This window comes from Chelonoidis abingdonii, chromosome 26 (genome assembly GCF_003597395.2).
Source record: "Chelonoidis abingdonii isolate Lonesome George chromosome 26, CheloAbing_2.0, whole genome shotgun sequence".
In the NCBI taxonomy this organism is placed as follows: Eukaryota; Metazoa; Chordata; order Testudines; family Testudinidae; genus Chelonoidis; species Chelonoidis abingdonii.
The window spans coordinates 9,178,646-9,204,562 of record NC_133794.1 but is presented as its reverse complement, the minus strand read 5'-3'; the positions used below and the strand labels follow the sequence as shown (position 1 = coordinate 9,204,562).

Sequence of the window (25,917 nt, the reverse complement as noted above, 5' to 3'; positions counted from 1 at the left end):
TGGGACTCCCCTACCTGGCAGTGCTGAGCTGTGTCTGGGCAGGGCAGAGGGAGGCGTTTCCATGCACCTCACCCTGCTGATATCTAATCTGGAGCAATGGGCGGCCCCTCTCCAGGGGGTGATCCGGCCCCAGGGCAGGGACTGGCTGGCTGGGGGGGAAGAGGCTGGGAATGGGGCATGGGGCCTTTCCCTTCCAGGGGGTGCTGGCTCTGATCCCCAAGGTGGGGCCTGGCTGGCTCGGGGGGGCTGGGAATGGGGCATGGGCCTTTCCCTTCTAGGGGGTGCTGTTTCCAGGTCTAACTGCTCACCTGGGGTCAGTTCTGAGCTCTGCACGCACCGTGAGCAAGTCACCAAATCGCTCTGGGCCTTAGTGCCCTGACCTCCCTCTTGCCCGGCCTGCTTAGGGTGAGGCTCTCTGGGCAGGGGCTGGCTCCTCCTCTGTGTCTGTGCAGGGCCTGGCACAGGACCGCTAGGCACCACACACTAACGTGACACTCCAGCTCCTCGCATGGCGTGCCCGTTCCGTGCCGCGGGCAGCAGGCAGAGTGCCCAAGGGCGCAGCCTACACGCTCTTTGGCGACTGATCTTGGGGGAGGGTCTCTCTGTAATGCCCCGAGGGAGGCTATAAAACACAAGGGTGTTAGGTAGACATTTAAAACCAGGGTCCTGCCCCTAACTGACAGCTCCCGCCTCCCCCCCCGGGCCTGCCCCTGCAATGTGGCCATAAAGGAAGGTTTGTCCTATCCAGGCTGATGCCAGCCCAGCACCCAGGGACTTTCCTGGGTAAAATGAAGTCACTTTCCAAGGCAGTTTGACAACAGCCCGGCATTGTCTGCATTCCCCAGAGGGGGAAACTGAGGCACTGACCAAGCCAGCGTTCTGCCCAGGGTCACGCAGCGAGGCCTGGAAGTCCTGGTTCCCAGCCCCCTGCATGAGCCCTCCAAGAACTGGGACAGAACCCAGGAGGCCTGGCTCCTCCCACGGAGCTAAGCTGGTCTGGACCAGCTGTGAGGGGCTGTGACTCCCTTACACTGTTGGGGGGGCTCAGAGGCTCCCTGGAGCAGGCGATTCAGCGCCCCGGGGCCAGCGCTGTTGGCTCCTGCACCCGCCGCAGGCTGTTGTTCTCCAGCCCGCGCTATTTGCAAGAGAAACCAGATTGCTGCTTCCAGGCCGGGGGAGCCGCGTTCCCTGGGAAGCTGCCCAGCCCCACAAGCTCCTTTGGAACGGGCAGCCCCATTGCGCCCCATGCCCTGCTCAGCCCTGGGAGCATCACCTAGTCCCAGAGCAGAGCCCCCCAGCCAGGCCAGGCGGGGCTGGACATGATCCTCCTGGGAGGGGGCCCGTCTGTGAGGAAAAGCCTCTCTAGGGCCTGGGTGAACTATCGATGGAGGGGGAACTGTTCTACTGCCATGCAGGGGCCGGAGAGACCCCGGCTTCTCCTCTAGGCTGCCCTGGGTGCAGATGGAGGATCCCCCTGCCCTGGGAAGGTGGGTCCAGGGGCTAATCTCTCCCCCTCCCCCCATTAACAACCTGGGCCTAATTTCCAACTAATTTGTCTGATTCGGCTTCCTGCTCCCAGCCCTGTCGAACCCAACACTCAGCACCTGGGGTGGTTTGGGTCCTGCCCCATAGAGGACTAGCTACGCTGCACAGAGCAGCAGGATGCTCCTTCCTGGGGCTGGAACGGCTCCCGTCCGAGGACAGACGCCAGCCCGGGGCCCTTCAGCTTAGAAAGGAGACGACACGGGGGGGGGGGGGGGGGGGGGGGGGGGGGGGGGGGGGGGGGGGCTAGGAGAGAGGGCGAGAAAATCAGGCCTGGGGGGGAAGAACATAAGAATGGCCAGACTGGGTCAAACCAAGGGTCCATCCAGCCCGGTGTCCTGGCTGCTGACAGCGGCCAGTGCCAAGTGCCCCAGAGGGAATGAACCGGACAGGGAATCATCAAGTGATCCATCCCCTGTCGCCCATTCCCAGCTTCTGGCACACAGAGCCCAGGGACCCCGTCCCTGCCCAGCCTGGCTAGTAGCCATTGATGGACCCCTGACCTCTGTGAACTTCTCTAGTTCTTTTCTGAACCCTGCTATAGTCCTGGCCTTCCCAGCATCCTCTGGCCAGGAGTCCCACCAGTGACTGCGCTGTGTGAAGAAATTCTGCCTTTCCTTTGTTTTAAACCTGCTGCCTAGTAATTTCATTGGGTGACTCCTAGTTCTTGTGCTATGAGTAAATAACCCTCCCTTCTTTACTTTCTCCACACCAGGCAGGGTTTTATAGCCCTCAGCCATATCTCCCCATAGTCGGCACTTTTCCAGGCTGAACAGTCCCAGTCTCACGAATCTCTCCTCACATGGCAGCCGGTCCAAAGCCCTCATCATTGTTGCCCTTTTGTGAACCTTTTCCAATTCCAATAGATCTTTTTTGGGACGGGGCCACCACATCTGCAGGCCGTGGTCAAGGGGTGGGCGTCCTGTGGATTTATACGTGATATTTTCTCTTCTCTCTCCCTGTCCTAAGGATTCCTGCCGTTCTGTTTGCTTTTCTGCCCACTGAGTGTTTTCAGAGACCCAGCCAGTGAAAGGACGAGTGACTAGGGAGGGTTATTTGCCCGTTCCCTGGGGTTGCTGATGAAGTGAACAGGCAGCAGGTTCCTACACCAGAGCAGTGCATTTCCATGCAATGCAGTTAACCTGTGGAACTCATCGCCAGGGGATGTTGTGAAGGGCCCAGAGTATAACTGGGTTCAGAAAAGAACAGGGTCAGTTCAGGGGCAGGGCTGGGAGCTGGGGGCTTGGCCAGCTGCCCTGGTCTGGTCTCTGGCCGGGGTGCTGGGGTCCGGGACTAGATGGACCCTGGCTGAGCTGCAGGAAGTTGCTGTTCACTCCCGGGGGAGATCTCAGGTCACGCGGGGCCGTGGGGCGCTTTCCAAGGGGCAAAGTCAAACCCCAGCCACAGGTGGGGAGCTGAGCGGACCCCGCCCCGCAGGCTCCCCCCCGAGACGCCAGCCATAGCCGCGTGGGGGCAGGTCCCGGGGCTCGCAGGGCCGGACCGGCCGTGGGGGAGGATTTAACCGCGGCCCCCGGAGCCGGGGCTGGGAACCACCCAGGGGCGGGGTAGCTCCACGCCCACTCATGGGTTTCCTGTTGACTCACAGGGTCACATGGTGCCGGGGCCCCTCCTGCTACCTGCGTGGAGCCGAGCAGTCAAGTGACCGACCGGGCAGCTGCGAGCTGCGTCCCGCGGGGGGAGGCAGGAGCCAGCTGGGTGCAGGGAGCGGCCGCTGCTTTCCGGGGGGAGACTGAGGTGAGGGGGAAGATCCGGGTGGGGGGGAATTCAGGGGGCCGGAGGAGGGGGAACCCGGCGGGGGGGGGCCGGAGGAGGGGATTCAGGGGGCCGGATGGGTGGGGAATCCGGCGGGGATTCAGGGGGCCGGAGGGGGGGAATCCGGCGGGGTAGGGGTGAGGAATCCGACGGGATCGGGCTTTCCCTGGGAGAAGGGGTGCGGGGGGCGCTGCTTCCCTCCCCTCCGCCGCAGCTCTGAGCTCTGTGTGCCCCCCCAGCAGCGGACGCCATGGCGTTGGAGGGCGGCATGAAATGCGTCAAGTTCCTGGTTTTCTTCTTCAACTTCTTGTTCTGGGTAAGTCGGGCCCGCCCCCCCCCCTCGTTCCCTCGGGTGACCCGAGCCGGCTCCTGACCCCCAAGTCTCCCCATGGGCGCGTCTTCCTGCCCCCTTCGCGGAGGGGCCCAGGCTCCAGCCCAGCTCCGGGTGGGGGGAAGCTGGAAACTCCCCAGGGTCACTGGAGTTGGACCGACTGGGGCTCCCCATGGACAGGCTGTGGCAGGTGGGGGGGTCGGGTCCCTCCGGACGTGGGGGGCTGACCCCCTCTATAGCAACGCAGGGAGTGGGGCTGGGCGGAAGGTCTCCAGGGGCCGGTTGTCCCGTCACTGCAGGGTTCCCGGACCCTCCTCAGAAGCAGCTGGGCTGCCCCTGTGGCCGGCTGGAGGCCGGGCTAGATGGGCCCCGGCTGGGGCTGATGCGTGGGGCCGAGGGGCCAGTTTGGCTCGTTAGAGAAACCAGGAGATTCCCACTCCCAGCCCTGAGCCCCTCTGAAGTTCAGAGGGAGCCTGAGTTCCTGGTTCTGGCCCAGCCCAGAAGAGGCTCCTTTCCCCTGCTGTGGGGGCCGCAGTTGGCTAGCTGCAGCCCAGCTCTGGTGGCCAGCGCGGGAATCCAAGGGGCCCTAAAAACACGCAGAGCATCACTAATACCAATGCCGGCCTCACGCCTGGGGCCAGGGAGGCAAGGAAGTTGGCTAGAATTGTCACGAACCTGGTGCCACTCAGACCTTTGTGGTCACACCGGGACTCTCCCCTACCTGTTTGCAGTATCAGGTCTATGACAACAGGCTTGGGGCTGCATAGTACAGGCGTTGGCTGGCGATGGCACCGCCCAGCTCATGCCCATGGGTTACAGGAGTTTCCATTTAACGTGTCTGGAGGGTGCAAACCAACCCAGAATTGCAGGTGAGCAGACAGGGCCTTCCCTGGCTGCACCCAGCTCTCTGCTGGGGTGGGGCACAAGGGGTTGGGCCATGAGGCTTTTTCTGGATCTCCTGGGCAGGAGATCTGGAGGGTGTCTGCTTGGGAGCGACTTACTTATGTGGGGGGTGGGCAGCTCATCCTAAACAGGAGTCAGCTGGGGAGGTGTGCCCCCCCCCCCCATGCCAGAGTAGCTGGTGATTTATGGCTAATAGCCCAGCAGCTGTACTGTCAACACAGAACTAGCCAGCATTAGGCTTCAGAGGTAACGCCCCGATGCAGTGAGTGGGTCATACACATTTTTTCCAAGAGCGGCTGGAGATTTTGTGCCTGACCGCCAGGGCCGCTCGACAGCGTATTCAGCGGCGATAGAATTGCCCTGCTGGCTAAGCCCAGAGCAGGCCTGGGGCAGGCAGTGCCAGGGCTGGTTTCCCCTCCCCTCGCCAGCCCTGGACAGATGCCCCCTCCACACAAGGAGCTGGGCCTCCCTGGCCCATTCGCCCCTTGACATCTCTGCTGACGCTGCCATGGCCTGTCCGTGATCCAGTGACCTCCAGGGCTGTGGTCCCTGGAGCTGGGCCCCCCGCCTCGAGGGAGATGCTATCGCTGCGGTGTCATGTGCCATCCGAACGGCCCAGGGGAAGTGGCTGGTGGGGAAAGACCCGGGCAGCGCTTAACGGCTCTGGGCTTCGATCGTAATCGGGCTGCAATTGCCCAACGGAACTGGCCGGAGGAGGAGGGCGTGTCCTGCCGGGAAGAGGGGGCTGAATCACCCTTCGTAGGTGGGACGAGCGGCTCGCACGGGGGTCTCACCCGCCCAATGGCAGGAAGGAGCCAGAGCTTCCTGTCTGAGCCCCACCCAGCCAGGGGGGTCCCAGTGTTTGGTGGAGGGGGCGTGTGCCCAGCCCTGGCCACTGTCCCTCAGAGGCCGGCAGGTGGACCCTCCAGACCTGTTGGCACCGGAAAATCCCTGGGCGGTGCTGGAACACTCGTGGTGCCAGGGATATGGCCCAGGTGCCCGCAGTCGGGCTCAGCGGTGGGCGGTGCTGGAGCCAGGGGAATGAGCACCTGGCCCAGCAGTGGCCCTTGTGACTGCTGTGGCAGGGTCTGTGTCTCCCCTTGGCCCGGCATGAACATGGGGCAGCCCTCGGTGAGTAGCTCAGGGGAGCGTCCCTGGTGTTTGCACAGGCAAGCAAGCTGGCCGCTCCCTCCGCGGCAGGTAAACACACTTGGGCACATGGGGCTTTCCTGGGGTGGGGATCCTAGCGGACGAAGCATCACTGAAAGGGCTCCGGCTTGGGGTCTCTGACTGGCGCCCTGTGCTGCGCCCCCCCCCACCAGCGATTTAAGGCTCCAGAAGGTAGAGTGGCCTCATTCGGCATATGGGGAAACTGAGGCACGAGCAGGGACTTGGCTGTGGCAGAGTTGCTACCGGAATCCGGGGGCCTGAGCCACCTCTGCTCTAAGCGCTGGGTGTTGCTCCCCTCCCAGGGCGGGGATGGGAACCCCAGAGGCCTGGCTCCCTGGGGAGGTGGGAGGGAGGGGGAGCCCGGGGCAGCTTGCTGGCAGCAGCAGGAGGCGGTTTGTTGCAGGGCTGGTTAGGTCCCGCTTAGCACCAAGAGCTCGTCCTGCTAGTGGGGGCGGGGGTTGAGCCAGGGCTGGGCTAACGTGGCAGCCGCCCGGCCCTGTGCGGTGGGGCCGGCGTCAGCCCCGGGATCCGGGAGAGGTGGAGGGGGTCGAGCTTGGCATCGGGCTCTGTAGCAGAAAAGCCGGTGCCAGGATCCTCTGCCCCCTGCGAGGCCTCACAACACGCACGCACGCACATGCTCACACACACCCACACACACACCCGCCTGCGAGCAGGCCAGGCCGGAAACACGGACTCCAGAGTCGCTCGGCTTTAATAACACCCCGCCCCCCCCCTCCCCCGCCATGTAGCTGGGCTGGAGGAGAAGAAAGGTGGCTGGGCTCTGGGGGGGACAGGGAGGGCAGGGTGGAGCGGGGGCATTATTCCCCTGTTGGGGACCCCCAGGCCTGGTCACACCCGGGGGCGGAGCCTGTTCTCCCATGTGGCTTCTTCCGGTTCCACACCCCCCCCCCCCCCCCGCGGGTTAAGAGTGGGGTCTAGTGCCTTAGTCTTGGGGGAGGCTATAGCTTCTGAGGCCTGGGTTCTATTCCTGACTTTTGCCGCGTCGCGGGCCCCGCTCCTTCCCCTTCCCGCCCCGCCCCGCTGGTTCCAGCTCATCCTAACCCCCTGTGCACAAGGACACCCCCCCCCCGGGGGGGGGCTGAGCAGGGAGAAAGGGGAGGTCCAGAGTCACAGGACACATACCCAGGTGGGGGAAGGGGCTCCCATGGGGCCCCAGTACTCGGACCCGGGGGGTGCTGAGTCCCCAGCCACACAGGGTCTGGTGCCCCCAGCTCTGTCCTGCTGGTACCAAATCACCCCCCACTCAGTGGGGTGAGGCCGGGTAGGGGCCTATGATGTGGCGGAGCTTGCCCAGCAGAGGGCAGTGGGGGATACACCCTGTCTGCCCCTCTGAGTGGGGCCAGGGCGGCTTGGTGCCTCCCACCTCTGACCTGGGACTGACCCAGCCCAGTGTCCCCTCCCCTCTCTCTGCCCCTTGATCCCAGGCAAGTGGGTGGGGTCTGTGTTCCTTGGGCAGGGAAAGGTAAATAGGGCCAGGCGGGGCTGTTTGGGAAGGGGGTGGAGGCTGGAGGGGGGTGTGCATGGGAGTGTGGAAGAGGTGAAGTTCAGGGAGTTTGTGCTTTGAGATCCTCCGACGGGGTGGGGAGATGAGGAGGCCGCAGGGCCTGGGTCTGTCTGTGGATTGCTCTCTAGGGCCAGGTGGGACTTATTGGGGGGTTCTCACCCCTCCCCTTGCTCCAGATTGTCTTTAGGGTGGGGGTCTCTCTGCCCCCCCATTCTGGTGTCTGAGGTGCTGCCAGGGTGGCTGGTATCTGCATGGCGTCGCCCTGGCACTGCTCGCGGGCTTGGGGTGCGAACCCCAGTGTCCTGGCTGAATTCTGACTGGGGGGAGGAGTATCCCTAACTCTCCAAACCCTCCCCCAGGAGGGGATACTGGGCAGGACCTGAGGGGAGGGAACACCTTTCTCCAGCACTGCTCCAGAGGTGGCTGCATTTCAATCATGGCTGGCATGTGCTTTGAGATCCTGGGGGGACATTTAAGCTCTTGTAGCAAATAGAGGAACTCCCTGAGGATGGCAGGACTGGTACTCGCGTCCCCCCTTCTCCTCGTTCCAAAAGCCACCCCGGCTATGGGCGAATCCCCATCAGCTGCCAGCAGTATGGGGCTGTGACACACGGCTGAGCAGGTCAGGTGCCATCCAGCAGAGGGGACATGGCAGCACGTTCTTGGCTCTGGTGGGGCCCGGGGCCAGCCTAGGGCCCCTGTTGCCTGGGTCTGGGAGGGGCACTGACCAGGCCATGCGTGGGATTGACCTGTCCCTATCCCCCCCAGCTCTGCGGTGTCGCCCTCATCGTCATCGGGATCTTGGTGCAGATCGATCTCAACAAGACGCTGGTCATGAGCAGCGCTTCGGCCTCGGGCGCCCCCATCGTCATCATTGTGGTGGGCGTTGTCATCTTCTTCGTCTCCTTCTTTGGCTGCTGCGGGGCCTCCAAAGAAAACTACTGCATGGTCACCACGGTGAGGGGGCGTGGCCAGCGGCAGAGCCGGGGGGGGCAGGATTCAGGGGCATCACAAGAGTTTAGGGCTGGGGGGCAGGGAGCCTGCTGGGGGTGGGGTTGGGGCAGGATTCAAGGGGCACACAGGGCGTTTAAAGGCTGGGGGGCAGGGAAGCCGGGGGGCAGGATTCAGGGCTATCACAGGGTTTTCTCAGGGCTGGGGGGGCAGGGAGCCAGGCGGGGATGGGGGCGGATTTCAGGGCATCAACAAGGGTTTTTAGGGCTGAGGGGGCAGAATTCAAGGCATCAAAGGTCGATTTTAGGGCTGTGGGACAGGAGCCAGGGGGGGCTGGCTGGGGGGCAGGATTAAGAGGGCATCACAAGGGTTTAGGCGTTGGGGGGCAGGGAGCCGGGGGGGGGCTTGCTGGGTCAGGGCTGAGGGGCACCGCTCACCCCGCTTCTCCCTACAGTTCGCCATCCTGCTCACACCTGTATCTCTCCTGGTTAGAGAGAGCCTGCCATCGCTGGTACTCTTCAACGGTTACATAGGTGGGCACCTAATGGCTGCCGTGTGGGATCCGCATGGGGGGGTCCTGCTCCCCCCGCCGCGCCAGGTGTGTCTCGGGGAGACGCGCTTGGGGGGCTGCCTGGGGATCGCCAGTGAGGCTCAGCCTGGGTCTGGAGGCCTGCCCAGCTGAGGTTGTGGGTGATGCGAGAGCCCACAAGGGGGCGCTCAGTCCGCGACACCAGCCTGTCACCTCTGGGCTGCATGGTGGTGCTCTGAGACCCCCCTCCTGCTCTCCCTTCAGGTCCGCACTGCGCTCCAGGTCCGTGCCTGGAGGATGCCCGTCGAGCGCAAAGATACAGGCAATGACTCGCTGCATAATGGAAACCATGGCGAACTGCCCAGAGGGACCAGTGAGTGAGGGGGGGTGGCTTTTCCTCATTTGGGGGACCAGGTGGGGTGTTGCAGGCCTGGTTCCAAATGCTGGAATAGTTCCTCTGACACAGCTGGGGAGGGATGGGAGTTCATAACTCCCCAGCCATGGTGTCTAACACCACGTTAGACTCGCACCCCATGGGCAGCGCCAACAGCTTCCTGTTGAGCTCTGATGCCTGGTTCTCTTCTTGATTTGAGTTTCCTGCTGCGGAGCCCATAACTAACACGACTGGTTCAACGTCGAACCATTCAAAGCAACCAGCAAGCGTCCCAATATCTGCTGTTGGGCGACACGCCACAATGTTGCCACCTGCAACGTGAATCCCACCGCTGCCACCATCAACGTCCGAGTGAGTTCCAGCCTGGGACCGGGGGGTGTGTGGGCAGAGCTGGGGGGAAAGGGGGGTTCGCATTGTCTCTGCTGGAGGTGTGTGTGTGCAGGGCCAGCGCTTCCATTTAGGCAGCCTAGGCAATCGCCTAGGGCGCCAGGATTATTGGTGGGTGGCATTTTGCCGGAGGGGGTGGCAGGCGGCTCCGGTGGAGCTGCCACAGTCGTGCCTGCCAAAGGTCGGCTGCTCCCGCGGCTCTGGTGGACCTCCCGCAGGCACCACTGCGGCAGCTCCACTGGAGCTGTGGACCAGTGGACCCTCCCGCAGGCACCACTGCGGCAGCTCCACTGGAGTCGCGGGACCAGGGTGCGAGGTGACGAAATTGCTGTGTGCCTAGGGCGCTAAAACCCCTAGCGCCGGTCCTGGGTGTGTGTGGGCAGAGCTGAGGGGAAAGGGGGGTTCACATTGTCCCAGCTGGGTCCCTGAGCTCCCTCGTCGGCTCCCCCTGCAGGGCTGTGCAGACAGCGTCGAGGCCTGGCTGAAAAAACACATCGTGATCGTGGCGGCAGTGGCGCTGGGCATCGCCTTCTTCGAGGTACCGAGCACCTTGCCCCATGGCATGTCCCACCCTGGCTCCTGGCCCCTCCCCGGCTCCTGGACCCGCCCCATGGCATGTCCTGCTCTGGCTCCTGGCCCCGCCCCATGGCATGCCAGGCTCCTGAGTCCGCACACGGGCAGCCTGAATGGGCTGGGCAGTGCTGGGGAATCCAGGGTGCCGGACAACTTCCCCTACCCTAGATCCTGAGGCTGGGCCAATCGGGAGCTTTGGGGGTGAGCTGGAGGTGCCCATCCCTCTAATGGGCTGGAGGGCAAAGGTCGCAGTGCCCAGCGGGTGGGGGAGGGGGGGTCGTTGGCATCGCGGTCGCCTGACGCCTTGTCCCCTCTTGCAGCTCCTGGGCATCGTCTTCGCCTGCTGCCTCATGAGGGGCATCCGGAGCGGCTACGAGGTCATGTAGCGGCTGGGCCAGGACTCCCGGGGGCTCCCCCGGGGGGGGGTGTCTCTGCCCCTTTAAGCTGTCAGACCCGCCTTCTTTCCACAGCGCCCCCTGGTGGGCAGATCCTGTCCTGCAGCGGTTACCGTATTCCTTCTAATGGACGGGCAGCAGGTGCCTTAAACATTTGCCAAAACCCCTCCCCCTTTTCTTACTTTAGCTGCCCCTCCCCCCGCCTCTCCAGTGCCGGGGGAGGGGAGCTTGGGGGGTCTCTGTCTTTGGGGGGAGGGGGGAATGTTGATATGTTGAAGATGTGGGGGGGGCACAATATTTTGAAAATAAAAAGCTTCCCCAGATTGCTCCATTCTGCTGCCTCTGGGGCTCCTTTTGGCCTAGGCTTGGGGGGCAAGCAGGAGATTCGACCTGGTCCTGTCTGGTGTCCATTTTCCCCCCTTCCCCCCCCCCCCGATCTAAAGCCCAAGCAGTGGTGGGGCCTCCCCCGGCTCTGCTCCCAAGGGGCAGCTCTTGGGTGGAGGGGTTTCCCAAGCGCCTGCTGGCGCGATGACTCGAAGTGCCCCTGTGCCCCCCCCCCCGCCCAAGTGCAGGCATCGGCCCGGCTCGAAGCAGGTGTTTCCTGGGCTGACTGGGGGAGAGGACAGTGGCCTGGTAGCCTGGGCTGGGTCAGGGCCGTGAGGGGGATTCCCACACACACGGCCTGGGGGATCTGTGCTGGGGGTCCTAGGGGAGCAACCCCCTCATCAGTGGTGAGTGGGGGGCAGAGCCTGCCCACACGTGTTAACCCCTCTGCTGCTGCAGCGGGGGCAGGACCAGGAGCCTTGGGGGCATTTGTCATCTCCCCCCCACCCCCAGGTCCCTCTGACCCATGAGTCCCCAGCTCCCTTGCAGCCCAGGGCTGGTGACCACACACGGAGAATTTCACCCACCTGGGCTGGTTGATTCTGTGTTTGACAGGTGGCCCCTCCCTGGAAGCAGTGTGGGAGGGGGCTGGACTCGTTCAGCTCCCTCCCTCCCCCTTGAATATTTTTCAGCCCATGAAGGTCTCTGGCAACTGTTGTCATGGAAACTGGTCCTAGCCCCTCCCCTCCGGAAGGGTCATGCTTCCTGCAGCAGGAAGGGGGGGGCAGCGGGGCCCCCCGGGGCTGGGTGGAGACAGGACGGGCCCTGCTGTGCTCAACAGCTGAGAGCCTGGCTGCTCCCAAGCCAGCAGGAGCCCCTGGGGGTGGGGGCGGGAGATCAGTTAGTTATGGGGTGAGGCCGCTAGGGCCCCCTGCTGACCAGATGTGAGGCTTGGCCCTGGCACCCAGGGGCCTCCTGGCATCCCCTCTGCCCCCTACAGTGGGCACAAGCACCCATAGGGGACACCCCCTCACCCCTGCTCTATCTCCGGCTCCCTAATGGCCAGGCAGGGGGGTCTGTGACCCATACATGGGCCGTGAAGCTGAGACCCAGCAGCTCGTCTCACCTGGGGCCACCCCTCGGCTGGGAGCAGCTCACTCCTGCCTGCTTGGAGTGGGCAGGGGCCCAGCTCTGCCCCTCCCCGAGCAGCCCCATAGCTGTACCCACCCCAACCTGGGAGCAGCCCATCCCCCATAGCGAAGGAGCTTTGGCTTTACTTGGGGCCTGGCTGCCCCCATCGGTGAGGGCTAGTGGGACACCCTGAGGGGGCATTTACTGTCTCCCAGCTGGGCCCCCTGCTGGTCACATGTGAGGCTGCAGGGGGGGCAACCTACCCAGCCCCCAGCTTTGCAGGTTCAAGCCCTGGGGCCGGAGCCAGCAGGATGTGAGCTGCGGGTGTGTTGGTCTGGCCCTTCCTTTTAAAAGGGGCAGAGCCTGCAGCCCCAGGACAGCGTGGGCACCCGCTGCCTCTGCCCAGCCCGGGGACCCGCTGCCCAACCTGGGGCCGTGTCTCTTAAAGCTCCACAGGGAACCCAGACAGGGGTCCTGCTTTCCAGTTTCCTGGCCCCAGTGCCCCTTTGAGCAACTGGGCTGAGAACCCTGGAGTCCTGACCCCCACCCCCGGCCCCTTCCTTCCCAGCAGCTGGGCTGACAACCCTGGAGTCCTGACCTCCCTTCCCAGCAGTGGGGCAAGCCCCACGGCACCCTACTCGCCTCTGGCCCCTCAGGCTGTGTCGCACTGAGCAGGGGGCTGGCGGGAGCCGAAACCCAGCTGGGAAGGGGACTCGCCTGATCCCTGCCCCCCCCGGGGAACGTGAACAGAGCTGAGTGGGCCGGGCCTGGCGTCCTTTGGGGGCCGGTTTATTTCCAACAGGCTGGGGGGCACCGGAGCCCGATCACATTCTTCGGGCTCCACCCCATGCAGCGCTGGGCTAGCGGACGCGTAAGGCCGGCTTCGGCAGGATCGTGGCCAGCACCACGTCCACTAGGAAGGCCGGGAGGTAGGAGGCCGGCAGCCAGAGCAGCTTGGCATCCCAGCCAGCACTGTAGCGCGTCCGCGGGTGCTTGGCCTGCAGCGCGTGCTCCATGCAGCTGGTCACCTTGCTCAGGTCGGGGTCGCAGATGAAGTTCATGATGAGCCGCTGCACCTTCAGGTCTGGGGGGAGGGGGGGCAGTGAGGCAGGGCCAGGCACAGCCCCCCAATGCATGGCTCCCATTCCTGCCTCCTGCCCCCCATGCCCCGGGCACCCCTGTGTTACCAGCGAGATGCTGCCACCTCTGGGGTGGAGCATGGTAGCTGTTTAGATGGGGATCTCTTCCCTGGTGCTGAGATTCAGCCACCTCAGGGCGGGGCCAGTGTTCATCCAGCCATGCAGCAACTGGGCATGGGAGTTTAGGACAGGAAGTGAAGGCAGCTCCTGCGTCCAGCAGAAGGCACAGCACTTCCTCTCTCGTCAGGGCCATGATTCTTTTCTTGTGCCCCTTGTCATCCCCCACATCTCCACTTCTGCAGCACCTGGGTCTCACAGCCCCCACCCCTGCAGCTGGGAGGGGTTCCCCATTTGGTGGCCATGGGGGCTGGACTGAGACACATGGGGGCAGGGGGGAGACGGACAGAGCAGCCCCATGGGGTGAGTGCAGGGGCTCAGCTGACTCAGTTTCCCCCTGGCAGCTGGGGAAACTGAGGCAGGGTAGCAGGCAAGTGACTTGACTGGGGGTCTCAGGATGAAGGGGGCCCCTTCATCCCTTAAGCCTGTGACCTGGGCTCCCCTGTGCCAGAGGCCCCTGGATATGGGGGGACTAGAGCCCCAGCTCTGGGGGTTGGCCCTGGGCCCCTGGCACTTACACTGGTGGAAGAAATCCTCCCCATAGCTCTGCCTGGCCTCGGGCGCCAACTGGCTCCACAGCTGCTGCAGAGAGGCTTCGATGGTGTCCAGGCTGGTCACGGCCGTCTTGAAGAACCCGGGTTCGACGATGGACACGCGCACCCCGAAGTGGTACATGTCCCTCCTGCAAGGCAGCGGCGTGAGCAGGCCCTGGCCGCGCGGCCTGCTGGGGAAGTGCCCCCTAGGCCTGGGAGAGCCTGGAAGGGCAGGGACCAGGCCGCATCCTGAACGGAGCTGAGCGGCCGGGGCCCAGGCATTAACTCTGTGTCCAGAACAGGAAGCCAACTCTGCCGAGGTGCCACATCAACACGGGGGCAGGACTAGAACCCAGGAGTCCTGGCTCTCTTCCCCCCACCCCGCTCCCAGAGCCGGGAGAGAACCCAGGAGTCCTGGCTCTCTTCCCCCCACCCCTGCTCTAACCACCAGCCCCCCACCCCCTCCCAGAGCTGGGAGAGAACCCAGGAGTCCTGGCTCTCTTCCCCCCACCCCGCTCCCAGAGCCAGGAGAGAACCCAGAAGTCCTGGTTCTCTTCCCCCCCGTCCGCTCTAACCACTAGCCCTCACTCCTCTCCCAGAGCCAGGGAGGAACGCAGGAGTCCTGGCTCCCAACCCATCCCCCAGCAAAGAGTTGAGGGATGGGGGGTAACCCAGGCCTGCTGTGAGGGGGCCCTGCAGGGGTGTGGTATGACGGGGCCGGGGAAGGGGGCTGGAGGTGGGGGACTCACCGCAGGCTGTCGGAGAAGGCCTCCACCGTGTACTTGGAGATGCAGTAGCCACCCCCGTTGGCTGAGAGCCGCCCCAGGACGCTGGACGTGTTCACCACGCGACCCCGCGCCTGCTTCAGCAGCGGCAGGAACCCCAGGGTCACCTCGATGAGGCCGAAGGTGTTGACGGCCAGGACCTGCCGGAAATCCTGGATCCGCATCCACTCGGTGGGGCCGATGGGGTTCGCCACCCCCGCGTTGTTCACCAGCCCGAAGAGACCTGTGAGGGCGGGAGCCGGGGCGTCCCCTGAGAGCCCCCCCCAGGGTGCCTCCTGCCCCCTCATCGTGCCCCCCAGTGCCTCTGCCCCGTAGGGTGCCCCCTGCTGGGAGCCCCCCTAGTGCTCCTGCCCTGTCCCGCACAGTATCCCTGGCTGGGTGTCTCCCCTCCACCCCCCAAGCATCTCCACACGGCTCCCCACAGCACCCCCTGCTGGGAGAGGCCAGGCGATTTCGCCCCCCACCCCGGCTCACCTTTCTCCCCCACCTCAGCCCGCACCCACTCCACGGCCTGCTGGATGCTCTCGCTGCTGGTCACGTCGAGCAGGGTGGTGCGCAGGCTGGGCGAGCTGCTGCGCTGCAGGTTGGCGGCTCCCTTCTGGGTCAGGCAGCCGGCCAGCACCCGGAAGCCCTTCCTGTCCAGCCGCTTGGCCAGCATGTGCCCGAAGCCCGAGTCGCAGCCCGTGATGAAGACGTGCTTGTCCTGGACGCTGGCCAGCGTCTGCCGGTCCCGCAGGTACCAGCCCAGCGCCCACACCAGGGCCACCAGGCCCACGTAGAGCCACATGGCTGGCACCTGCGGCCAAGCACACCAACCTCAGCACTGGAGGGGAGGGGGCCGCACAAGGAACCCAAGCGTCCTGAGTCCCCTGCTCTAACCACTAGTCCCCACTTCCCTCCCGGAGTCATTTCACAGGGTGTTTGCGGCAGGGGGAGGCAGGTGCCCTGAGCAGGGGGTTGGTCCCCTGGCACCAGCCCACTGGCTTTGGGCAGGGACTAGGTGGGGGGGGGGGGCTGGAAGGGGCACTTACCACTTGGCAACTCCATGGTGCAGGAAGCCCCCCCACCCCCTGCATGGCCCATCAGCCCCTCTCTGTGCAGCCTCCCTCCTGGGGGGAGCAAGAGCCCCCCAGAGCCACGGCTCCCCCTTACCCCCCATGGGCTGGTCACCGTGACAACCTGCCCGAACTAGGCCATGGGCGTGCTGGGGATTAGCTGGGATCAGCGTGTCAGAGGCTGCCTGGCGCCCAGCTCCCATGAGGAGGGGCCGGGTGCCTCTTCCCTGTTACAGAGATGGAGAAACTGAGGCACAGAGCGGGGATGGGACGGGCCAGGGTGGCAAAGCCCGAAATGGAACCCAGGAGTCCCACGAGTGATGGGGCTGCCCCTCTGGTTGGTGCCACATGCACCCAAGTTCTGGGCAGGGAGCCGGGCAGCGTGAACCTGGCCACTGGCTCCTTCAGTCAGGAGGGGAGAGCTCACCCCCGCATTGTCCCGGGCACGCTAAGCCCGCTGGGGCTTGGGGGGCGGGGGGGCTTCCTGTCATACCTGCTAATCCGCCTGGCCAGGGGTGTCGGTGCCTGGCCCCCTGTGTCACCTGCGTGCCCCCACCCCCCGCAGGGGGCCCTGGACGGGGTGAGCGGAGCCATGCAGGTCACCCCCTCGAGCCCCCAGAGGACCCTGCCTTGAGTTTGGGGGCTTGGAAGGGGCCACGGGGGCGGGGCAGAGTGCCATCTGGGCTCTGGACCTGGAGGCACTGGGGGGGCGTGGCATGCTGATCCACAGGGTGGGGGACCCAGCACCCCCCACCCCCAAGAACCAGGGTTCTACTGAGGGGCTCCCAGCAGGGGCTGGCAGGAAGGGGTGAAGGTGCATCCCATTCCCTGGCCCCGGAGGCAGAGCGGGGCTGACTGCCCAGTGCCCTGTGGCTGGGGGGCATTACCAAGGGGGATTAGGCCCCGTGCTCCTGAATCCCCTGAACAGCAAGAGGCCCAGCCGGGGAGGAGGTTTCATAACCTGGAGGGAGCTGGGCACGTCCCAGCGAGGGCCCCTGGCACAGGCGGGGGCGGGCCAGTCTGTGCCTCCTCCAGGGGCTGCACCCCGAGTCTGTGCTCCCCCATTCCAGTTCTCCTGGGGGCAGGGGCAGGGTGCCCAGCAATCCCTGCTGGGTTAGTCTCCCTCATCCCAGGGGGTGCCCTGGGATCCGGCTGGGTAGGCCTGGTCCTGCCCCTCCCCCCCCACACCCCAGCAGGCGCTGCTGCCAGCTTTGAAAGGGTTAACGGAGGGACCGGCTGCCCTCGCCCAGGGCCCAGCTGGCCTGAGACCCCCCCCCCCCCATCTCCCACAGGCAAAGGGCTGACAGGGTTGTGCCCCAGGCCTATGGGCACCTTGAGAAGGCCACACAGGCCCCCCTGGCTCCACACCAGCTCCAGCACAAGCGAGATGCAGGAATGGCTGGACCACTGCCCTGGGCAGGCACAGCCGGGCTACGCTCAGGGCGGTGGGGAGCTGCCTGTGTCTCTGCACAACTCCCGAGGGCCTCTCCAGGCAGTGGCTCAGCTGTAACCGGGTGCCCTGTCCATGGCACAGGGAACATGTGAGGCCGGCTGCCACATGCCGGGCTGGACAGCAAGTTGCTCGTCCTCGGTAGCTTTGTGTTTCAGGTCGGTAAACTGAGGCACATAGCGGGGCAGGGGCTGGGAACGGAACCCAGGCGTCCTGATGCCCCATCTGGGCTTTCAGCCCACGCACGGTGAGTCTCCGCGAGCAGCCCTGCTAGTGCCTCACAAGCACGGCCCCACACAGCCTCGGGCTGCAGACATCGGGGGGAGGGCAAATCAGTGGCTGAGCCACTCACCCCATCTATGATCTGCACCAGCCACTAGCTCACCCCGCACAGGCCTGCACCCCCAACACATGGCAGCCTGGCCCTGGGCCCCGATTCCCCCCCCCGAGCACTGTCTATGCCCCACATACCGCCCTGCTCTTCAGACCGGCTCTGGGGCTGGGGCTGGGTCCTGCTGCCAGGGGCTGAGCCACACAAGTTCTGCTCCAGCCAAAGTCCAAGGCAGAGCTGATTGCTGCCCCCCCCCCACGCACGGGGCGGGCCCTGCCAGCTGGCGTTAACCCCTGCCAGCGCCAGGCCTGCAGAGTCCCCCAGCACTAGGCCAGGCGGAGCTGGGCACAGCGGGTAGTGCCAGGGACGGGGGGCAGAGCTGGCTCTGCACCAGGCCAAGTCCAGAGGCAGAAGTGGGGCCTTGCCCTCCCCATAGCGAGTGCGCCCCCAGGAGCCCCAAGCCCCCAGCAATGGTCAGGGGGCACGTGCCCCACAGGCAGGCAGTGAGGGGTAACGGGCTCTGGAGGGGACCAGAGCAGCCGGGCCAAGCTACGGGAGCTGACAGAAGGGGTGAGGGCGGGGTAAGGGGCCGGCAGTGGCCCAGGCATGGGCAGATGCGAGGAGCCTGCTGTGTTGGATCCACTGCACAAGGTCGGGGGTCTGGTGCATGACTGCTCTGTGCCTCAGTTTCCCTAGCTGTACAATGGGTGCCCCAGGGTGAATTACCTCATGGCATGTGGGATGGGGGAGGAGCAGGCTCCCTGCCCACCCCCCGCATAGTGGCAGTGAGGAGATGCCAGGACTCACTGGGCAGGTCTGGGTCATGGGACCAGGCTAGGCAGGGGAGGGGGTAGCTCGCAGACCCCTGGGTGGGAGAGGGGACCCCAAGTGCCCACGCACAGAACAGAACTGGCCCAGCTGGGGCGAGGGGGGGAGATCAGCGCAGGGACCATGTGCTGAGTATGGGGCTGGGTGGGATTAGCGGCGCCCGGGTCACACGGCTCCTTTGTCCAGGTGGATTTAAGTGCGAAAGCCGATTTGGGGGAGGGGAGGGGGGGAGCCATGACCCGGCCCAAACTCCCCCTACGCCGTGGGGCAAGTTCCTCCCATGGCTAGCGCTCCTGCCCCGCCCCCCCCATCACCCGCTGCTGGGACCCACCACCCCCCAGCCAGCGCTCCTGCCCTCNACTCCCAACCCGCAGCCCCTGCCAGCCCAGCCCGGGGCTCCCCCCAGCCCTGCCGGCGCCCCTCACTCCCAACCCGCAGCCCCTGCCAGCCCAGCCCGGGGCTCCCCCCAGCCCTGCCGGCGCCCCTCACTCCCAACCCGCAGCCCCTGCCAGCCCAGCCCGGGGCTCCCCCCAGCCCTGCCGGCGCCCCTCACTCCCAACCCGCAGCCCCTGCCAGCCCAGCCCGGGGCTCCCCCCAGCCCTGCCGGCGCCCCTCACTCCCAACCCGCAGCCCCTGCCAGCCCAGCCCGGGGCTCCCCCCAGCCCTGCCGGCGCCCCTCACTCCCAACCCGCAGCCCCTGCCAGCCCAGCCCGGGGCTCCCCCCAGCCCTGCCGGCGCCCCTCACTCCCAACCCGCAGCCCCTGCCAGCCCAGCCCGGGGCTCCCCCCAGCCCTGCCGGCGCCCCTCACTCCCAACCCGCAGCCCCTGCCAGCCCAGCCCGGGGCTCCCCCCAGCCCTGCCGGCGCCCCTCACTCCCAACCCGCAGCCCCTGCCAGCCCAGCCCGGGGCTCCCCCCAGCCCTGCCGGCGCCCCTCACTCCCAACCCGCAGCCCCTGCCAGCCCAGCCCGGGGCTCCCCCCAGCCCTGCCGGCGCCCCTCACTCCCAACCCGCAGCCCCTGCCAGCCCAGCCCGGGGCTCCCCCCAGCCCTGCCGGCGCCCCTCACTCCCAACCCGCAGCCCCTGCCAGCCCAGCCCGGGGCTCCCCCCAGCCCTGCCGGCGCCCCTCACTCCCAACCCGCAGCCCCTGCCAGCCCAGCCCGGGGCTCCCCCCAGCCCTGCCGGCGCCCCTCACTCCCAACCCGCAGCCCCTGCCAGCCCAGCCCGGGGCTCCCCCCAGCCCTGCCGGCGCCCCTCACTCCCAACCCGCAGCCCCTGCCAGCCCAGCCCGGGGCTCCCCCCAGCCCTGCCGGCGCCCCTCACTCCCAACCCGCAGCCCCTGCCAGCCCAGCCCGGGGCTCCCCCCAGCCCTGCCGGCGCCCCTCACTCCCAACCCGCAGCCCCTGCCAGCCCAGCCCGGGGCTCCCCCCAGCCCTGCCGGCGCCCCTCACTCCCAACCCGCAGCCCCTGCCAGCCCAGCCCGGGGCTCCCCCCAGCCCTGCCGGCGCCCCTCACTCCCAACCCGCAGCCCCTGCCAGCCCAGCCCGGGGCTCCCCCCAGCCCTGCCGGCGCCCCTCACTCCCAACCCGCAGCCCCTGCCAGCCCAGCCCGGGGCTCCCCCCAGCCCTGCCGGCGCCCCTCACTCCCAACCCGCAGCCCCTGCCAGCCCAGCCCGGGGCTCCCCCCAGCCCTGCCGGCGCCCCTCACTCCCAACCCGCAGCCCCTGCCAGCCCAGCCCGGGGCTCCCCCCAGCCCTGCCGGCGCCCCTCACTCCCAACCCGCAGCCCCTGCCAGCCCAGCCCGGGGCTCCCCCCAGCCCTGCCGGCGCCCCTCACTCCCAACCCGCAGCCCCTGCCAGCCCAGCCCGGGGCTCCCCCCAGCCCTGCCGGCGCCCCTCACTCCCAACCCGCAGCCCCTGCCAGCCCAGCCCGGGGCTCCCCCCAGCCCTGCCGGCGCCCCTCACTCCCAACCCGCAGCCCCTGCCAGCCCAGCCCGGGGCTCCCCCCAGCCCTGCCGGCGCCCCTCACTCCCAACCCGCAGCCCCTGCCAGCCCAGCCCGGGGCTCCCCCCAGCCCTGCCGGCGCCCCTCACTCCCAACCCGCAGCCCCTGCCAGCCCAGCCCGGGGCTCCCCCCAGCCCTGCCGGCGCCCCTCACTCCCAACCCGCAGCCCCTGCCAGCCCAGCCCGGGGCTCCCCCCAGCCCTGCCGGCGCCCCTCACTCCCAACCCGCAGCCCCTGCCAGCCCAGCCCGGGGCTCCCCCCAGCCCTGCCGGCGCCCCTCACTCCCAACCCGCAGCCCCTGCCAGCCCAGCCCGGGGCTCCCCCCAGCCCTGCCGGCGCCCCTCACTCCCAACCCGCAGCCCCTGCCAGCCCAGCCCGGGGCTCCCCCCAGCCCTGCCGGCGCCCCTCACTCCCAACCCGCAGCCCCTGCCAGCCCAGCCCGGGGCTCCCCCCAGCCCTGCCGGCGCCCCTCACTCCCAACCCGCAGCCCCTGCCAGCCCAGCCCGGGGCTCCCCCCAGCCCTGCCGGCGCCCCTCACTCCCAACCCGCAGCCCCTGCCAGCCCAGCCCGGGGCTCCCCCCAGCCCTGCCGGCGCCCCTCACTCCCAACCCGCAGCCCCTGCCAGCCCAGCCCGGGGCTCCCCCCAGCCCTGCCGGCGCCCCTCACTCCCAACCCGCAGCCCCTGCCAGCCCAGCCCGGGGCTCCCCCCAGCCCTGCCGGCGCCCCTCACTCCCAACCCGCAGCCCCTGCCAGCCCAGCCCGGGGCTCCCCCCAGCCCTGCCGGCGCCCCTCACTCCCAACCCGCAGCCCCTGCCAGCCCAGCCCGGGGCTCCCCCCAGCCCTGCCGGCGCCCCTCACTCCCAACCCGCAGCCCCTGCCAGCCCAGCCCGGGGCTCCCCCCAGCCCTGCCGGCGCCCCTCACTCCCGACCCGCAGCCCCTGCCAGCCCAGCCCAGGGCTCCCTCCAGCTCTGCCGGTGCCCCTCACTCCCAACCCGCAGCCCCCTGCTAGCCCAGCTGAGTGCCTCCTGAGCGCACAGGTGCCCGTCGTGCTGAACCATCCATTCCTTGCACCTGGGCAGCTGAGGCTGCTCCACTCATTGCACCAGTGCCCAGTGGTGCAGGGGCCCCGGAGCCAGCGTAGGCAGGACCAGGAGGGAACACTCCCGGCATTGCCAGCACCCCCCGCGTCAGGCAGACGGTATGTCCGGCGCCGAGGCTGCAGGTGGGTGAAGCCAGGGGCGGTGCTGGGTGCACGGCCATGCCAGCCCACTGGGTGGGCGAAGGGGAGGAGTTGGGCGCCAGCAGGGGGCGCGTTGGGCGGCTCTGACTCTGTGCAGCGAGAAGCACCATCCTGCCGCCCCCCATGCCTGCCGGGCACAAAGCAGCTCTGAGGGCTCCGGCCAAGCCAGGCTCAAAGAGCCGATTCTCTGCCCTGGAGCTACTGCTGTGGGGAGGTCGGAGGGAGACTAAGCCCTGAACAAATGGTTCTGAACCAAGAGCGCGGGAGAGAGCGAGGATGGTGCCCATGCCAGCGTGATGGGGGCCCAGGCCTGTCTCAACAGAAGCCAGCACCAACCAGCTGCCTCCCCCCGCATGGCGTCCTCCCCCTGCTTCACGGCCAAGGGCCCCAGGGAAATCTGAGCCCCCTCCCACCAGCAGACAGGGGTGCTTTCCCCCCAGACCCTCTGGGGGCCCTTTCCCAGCCCTGGGCTGGAGGTGGGAGGGCACCTGCCTGGCCTTCCTGTCTCTGCCCTCGGGGCAGGGCGGGGGGCAGCCGGCCAGTAGATCCACGCCCCCAAGGCGTCCCAGGGCAGACTGACCTTGAGCGCTTGGTTGAAGTTCTCCACCATGCTGATCCACTGGCCTGTCTGCTTGGCGAACTGGGCAGCTTGGATCTGCAGTGTCTTCACTTCATGGTCCAGCTTCCTCTGGTTCACATAGGCCTGGCCCACCCTGGGCAGGGCAGGAGGATGATCAGCCAGCCCCCGGCCAGCCGCCCGCATCTCTGGATCGCCCCCTTCAGCACCAGAAGCCAGGGGCCCGGCCTGGGGCAGGCCCCGGGGGAGTACGCCCCCGAGTGGGGGCGGAGGCAAGGGCTGGGAGTCTCTGGCTGGGGAAGTTCCCAAGCCAGAGCAGCTCAGCAGCATCTGGGACCCATTACCAGGCCCTGGGAGCATCTGGTTCTCATCAGGCCAGGCTGCACGCAGGGCTCCTGGAGGGGGGAGGGATCTTGCCCGACAGCAGGAGGGGGTGTGCCAGGCACTGAGATCCAGGGCATGGGCCATGGGGGAGGCACGTGGGCTGGGCTGGGCCAGAGCAGCTTCCTTGCACATGGTATGGGCGGGAGGGCAGGCATCCTCGCACCCTAGCAGGGCGCCGGTGCCGGCCCATTGCCAGGCAGGGAATGCAGGCACAGGAGAGGGACCCAGGAGTCCTGCCTCCTAAGCTCCCAGCCCCTCCCCAGGGGTGCTTTGGCCTCTCTGCTGGGACCACCACCAGGGGGCACCATCGAGAACAGGGCTGAGACCCAGCATGTTCGTTTCGCGCCAGAGACGGAGCTTACTCGACCCAGGGGCTGCCAGCGGGGCCTGCATGCCCGTCACGGGCACAGCGGCTAGCGTGCCCAACCCAGCTCAGATGGGTTACTTTCCCCAGCGGCTGCCAGCAGGGCCTGCGTGCCCGTCACGGGCACAGCGGCTGGCGTGCCCAACCCAGCTCAGATGGGTTATTTTCCCCAGGGGCTAAAAACAGAGCTGGCTCGGCCGGGGAGCCGGAACGGACAGAGCCCCCTGCGGAGATGCGCCTGGGGAGGAGCCAAGCCCGTGTGGCAGGAGGCTCCCCGGGGCCAGGTAACGCCCAGAGCCCAAGGGGCAGCGGGGCCACGGCTCCTCAGCCCTGCACTGCAGCCAGTGAGTCCAGCCCGCCCCGGAAGGCAGCGGGTGCTTGGATAAGGGGCCGCCTGCCTGGCGGCGAAGTGGGAGAGCCCTGCTGCCTCTCGGCGCCCGCCGGGGACCTGCAACACGACGCTGCCCAAAGCCTTTGCAACCCAACCCTTCCAGGCCTTGGCCGGGAGGGAACCAGGGGCCATTTCCCAGCCATGAGCAGCCCTGCGGGACAGGCCCCTGGACGGGTGCCCATGGAGGGAGCGGCCCCTGGCTGGGCGGGTGCCCGTGGAGGGAGCAGCCAGCTGCCCAGGATCCAGCTCCCTTCCTGACGCAGCGCTTGCTGCCCGATGAGCAGAGCCGTAGCCCAGAACCCGTCCGCAATGTCCCCTCTGCCGAGCCGCTTCCCGCAGCCAGGGGAGCGGGCTCTTGGGCAGGGAGCTGTTCCAGTCAGGGGGCGCTGAGGACTCTTTGCTGGTTACGGTTTTCAGAGGATTACGCAGGCTTTACCTACACAGCCCCAGCTAGCACCAAGGGGGGCCAGGCAGAGCCCCGGGCAATAGGCCCCTGAGCCACACACAAGGCAGGACCCGGCCACTCGCCTGGGCCGCAAACCCCGAGCATGAATTTCAGTGAGAGGTGCAGGATTCGGAGCCCTGGAGACCACAGGCCCTGTCCCCAGCCAACCAGCTTCCCCCTCCCTGGGGGGAGAGGGTGACTGGACCCCAGTCAGTGATGTGAAGGGGCCACCCCCAAAAGCACCTCGCTATCCCCACCTGGCTGTGGTCTGAGGCCTGCGAACTCATGACACTCAGGCCACTGAACAGCCATCAAACAGTAACTACTTGCGGCTGGTGACCGCCTGGGTGGGCCCAGCCTGGACGAAAGGTTTTGTACCCCATTACTAGGCTGCGAGGGCAGCACGCCTCCTGCCGCAACGGGGCTCTCCTGCTAAAAAGAGCAGGGAAGCTGCTGAATCAAGGTGTGGACGTTCCATGGCCCCGGGCGCTTTAAGCAGGCAGCCGCGCCAGAGCTGGAGCCAGAGCCGGAGTCTCCCTCGCAGCGGGACCATGGGATAGGGGAAGGGGCTGGGCTGCCATTGGCCTCCCCTCTACGTCCGCAGAGCCAGGCTGCCCCCTGCCCCCCCAGGGACTAAGCCTAGGGGCCGGAGGCAGTTCAGTCACCATGCCTATGTAGTGCCACTTGCTGCTCCCCTGGAGACGACTGGCTCTGGAAATCCCAGCCCAGCCCTGGGGAGGCCGCGGGGAAACACCCGTCACCATGCGCCAGGCAGGACACGCTTTTCCCAACGCTGCTGTGCAGCTCGGCCACTCACCCAACATTCAGGTGATCCGTCAGGGCCTCGGTCAGGCATGTGGCTGCAGCAATGGCCTCTCGCCGTCTCCGCTCTGCAAGGGAAAGGCCCGAGTTTGTACCGGGAAGGAGCAAAGCGACTGCCCCTTTACAGACGTTGCCCTGCCAGCACTGATCCCAGCTGCGCGGTCGCGCAGACCACCTCGTGCAATGGCAGGAGGTCCCGGAGACAAGCACGAGCACGAGGCAGGGCTGATCCCCGTGAGCGGTGGGGACACGTCCCCCACCCTAGGCACTCAGCAGAACCAGGGGCTCTGGGATGTCCTTGGAGGTGTCTGCGTCACCTGGGAAATGCTGTCAAAGCTCAGGCAATGATGAGGTATTTGTACAGTGCTGGAGGGCAGGATCTGGCGTTAGTCCGGGGGAGGGATGGGAGCCAGGACTCCTAAGTTCTACCCCCAGCTCTGGGAGGCCAGCAGAGTCTAGGGGTTACAGCAGGTGGCCAGGAGCAGCGTATCCCACACACCTCCTGGCTGTGCTGTTCTGCACTGACGCCACGAGAGAGCAAACGTGAGTCTGCTCTACAGCCCTAGCTAACAGTCAGCTGCCTTTTAGATCACGCACTAAGCTCCAGAGGGCCCAGGTTCGATCCTACCCACTGCCGACCGGCGGCTCTTGGCGTTACACCAGGACTCCTTGGAGTTGCTATAGGCTGGGGACTGACTGGATAAGTGGCAGTTCTGCAGAAAAGGACCCGAGGGTTACAGTGGACAAAAAGCTGGATATTAGTCAGCAGCGGGCCCCTGTTGCCAAGAAGGCCAACAGCATATTGGGCTGCATTAGTAGGAGCATTGCCAGCAGATCAAGGGAAGTGATTATTCCCTTCTACTCAGCACTGATGAGGCCACATCTGAAGTATCGTGTCCAGTTTTGGTTCCCTCGCTAGAGATTTGGACAAACAGAGTCCAATGGAGGGCAACAAAAATGATCAGGGGCTGGGGCATACGAGTTACGAGGAGAGGCTGAGGGAACTGGGATTGTTTAGTCTGCAGAAGAGAAGGATGAGGGAGGATTCGATAGCTGCTTTCAACTACCGGAACGGGGTTCCAGAGGATAGAGCTTGGCTATTCTCAGTGGGGCAGTGACAGAAAAAGCCGCCATGGTCTCCGTTGCAGTGGGGCAGGTCTCGGGGGCAGTGACAGAACGAGGCGCGATGGTCTCCGTTGCAGTGGGGCAGGTCCAGGCGGCAGTGACAGAACGAGGCGCGATGGTCTCCGTTGCAGTGGGGCAGGTCTCAGGGGCAGTGACAGAACGAGGCGCGATGGTCTCCGTTGCAGTAGGGCAGGTCCAGGCTGGCAGTGACAGAACGAGGCGCGATGGTCTCCGTTGCAGTGCGGCAGGTCTCAGGGGCAGTGACAGAACGAGCCGCGATGGTCTCCGTTGCAGTGCGGCAGGTCTCAGGGGCAGTGACAGAACGAGCGCGATGGTCTCTGTTGCAGTGGGGCAGGTCCAGGCGGCAGTGACAGAACGAGGCGCGATGGTCTCCGTTGCAGCG

The 25,917-nt window shown here is 66.6% G+C and overlaps 2 protein-coding genes and 1 long non-coding RNA gene across 3 annotated transcripts in view; 1 reads left to right on the top strand and 2 right to left on the bottom strand.

The window, feature by feature from the left end:
• LOC142045970 (uncharacterized) overlaps window positions 1–25,917 on the bottom strand; it is a 128,965-nt gene that overhangs the window by 92,339 nt on the left and 10,709 nt on the right. The window lies entirely within an intron of this gene.
• On the top strand, window positions 3,200–10,563 carry CD63 (CD63 molecule). The gene is made up of 8 exons (XM_075061212.1): window positions 3,200–3,297; window positions 3,555–3,631; window positions 8,013–8,201; window positions 8,650–8,793; window positions 8,989–9,097; window positions 9,375–9,469; window positions 9,960–10,043; window positions 10,399–10,563. The coding sequence occupies exons 2-8, from the start codon at window positions 3,566–3,568 to the stop codon at window positions 10,462–10,464; spliced, it is 753 nt and encodes a 250-aa protein (XP_074917313.1). The 5' UTR covers window positions 3,200–3,297; window positions 3,555–3,565; the 3' UTR covers window positions 10,465–10,563.
• On the bottom strand, window positions 12,549–17,563 carry RDH5 (retinol dehydrogenase 5). The gene is made up of 5 exons (XM_032785584.2): window positions 17,479–17,563; window positions 14,977–15,298; window positions 14,467–14,725; window positions 13,703–13,866; window positions 12,549–13,012 (listed from the first exon to the last, which is right to left on the bottom strand). Exons 2-5 carry the CDS (start codon window positions 15,287–15,289, stop codon window positions 12,789–12,791), a joined length of 960 nt encoding a protein of 319 aa, XP_032641475.1. The 5' UTR covers window positions 15,290–15,298; window positions 17,479–17,563; the 3' UTR covers window positions 12,549–12,788.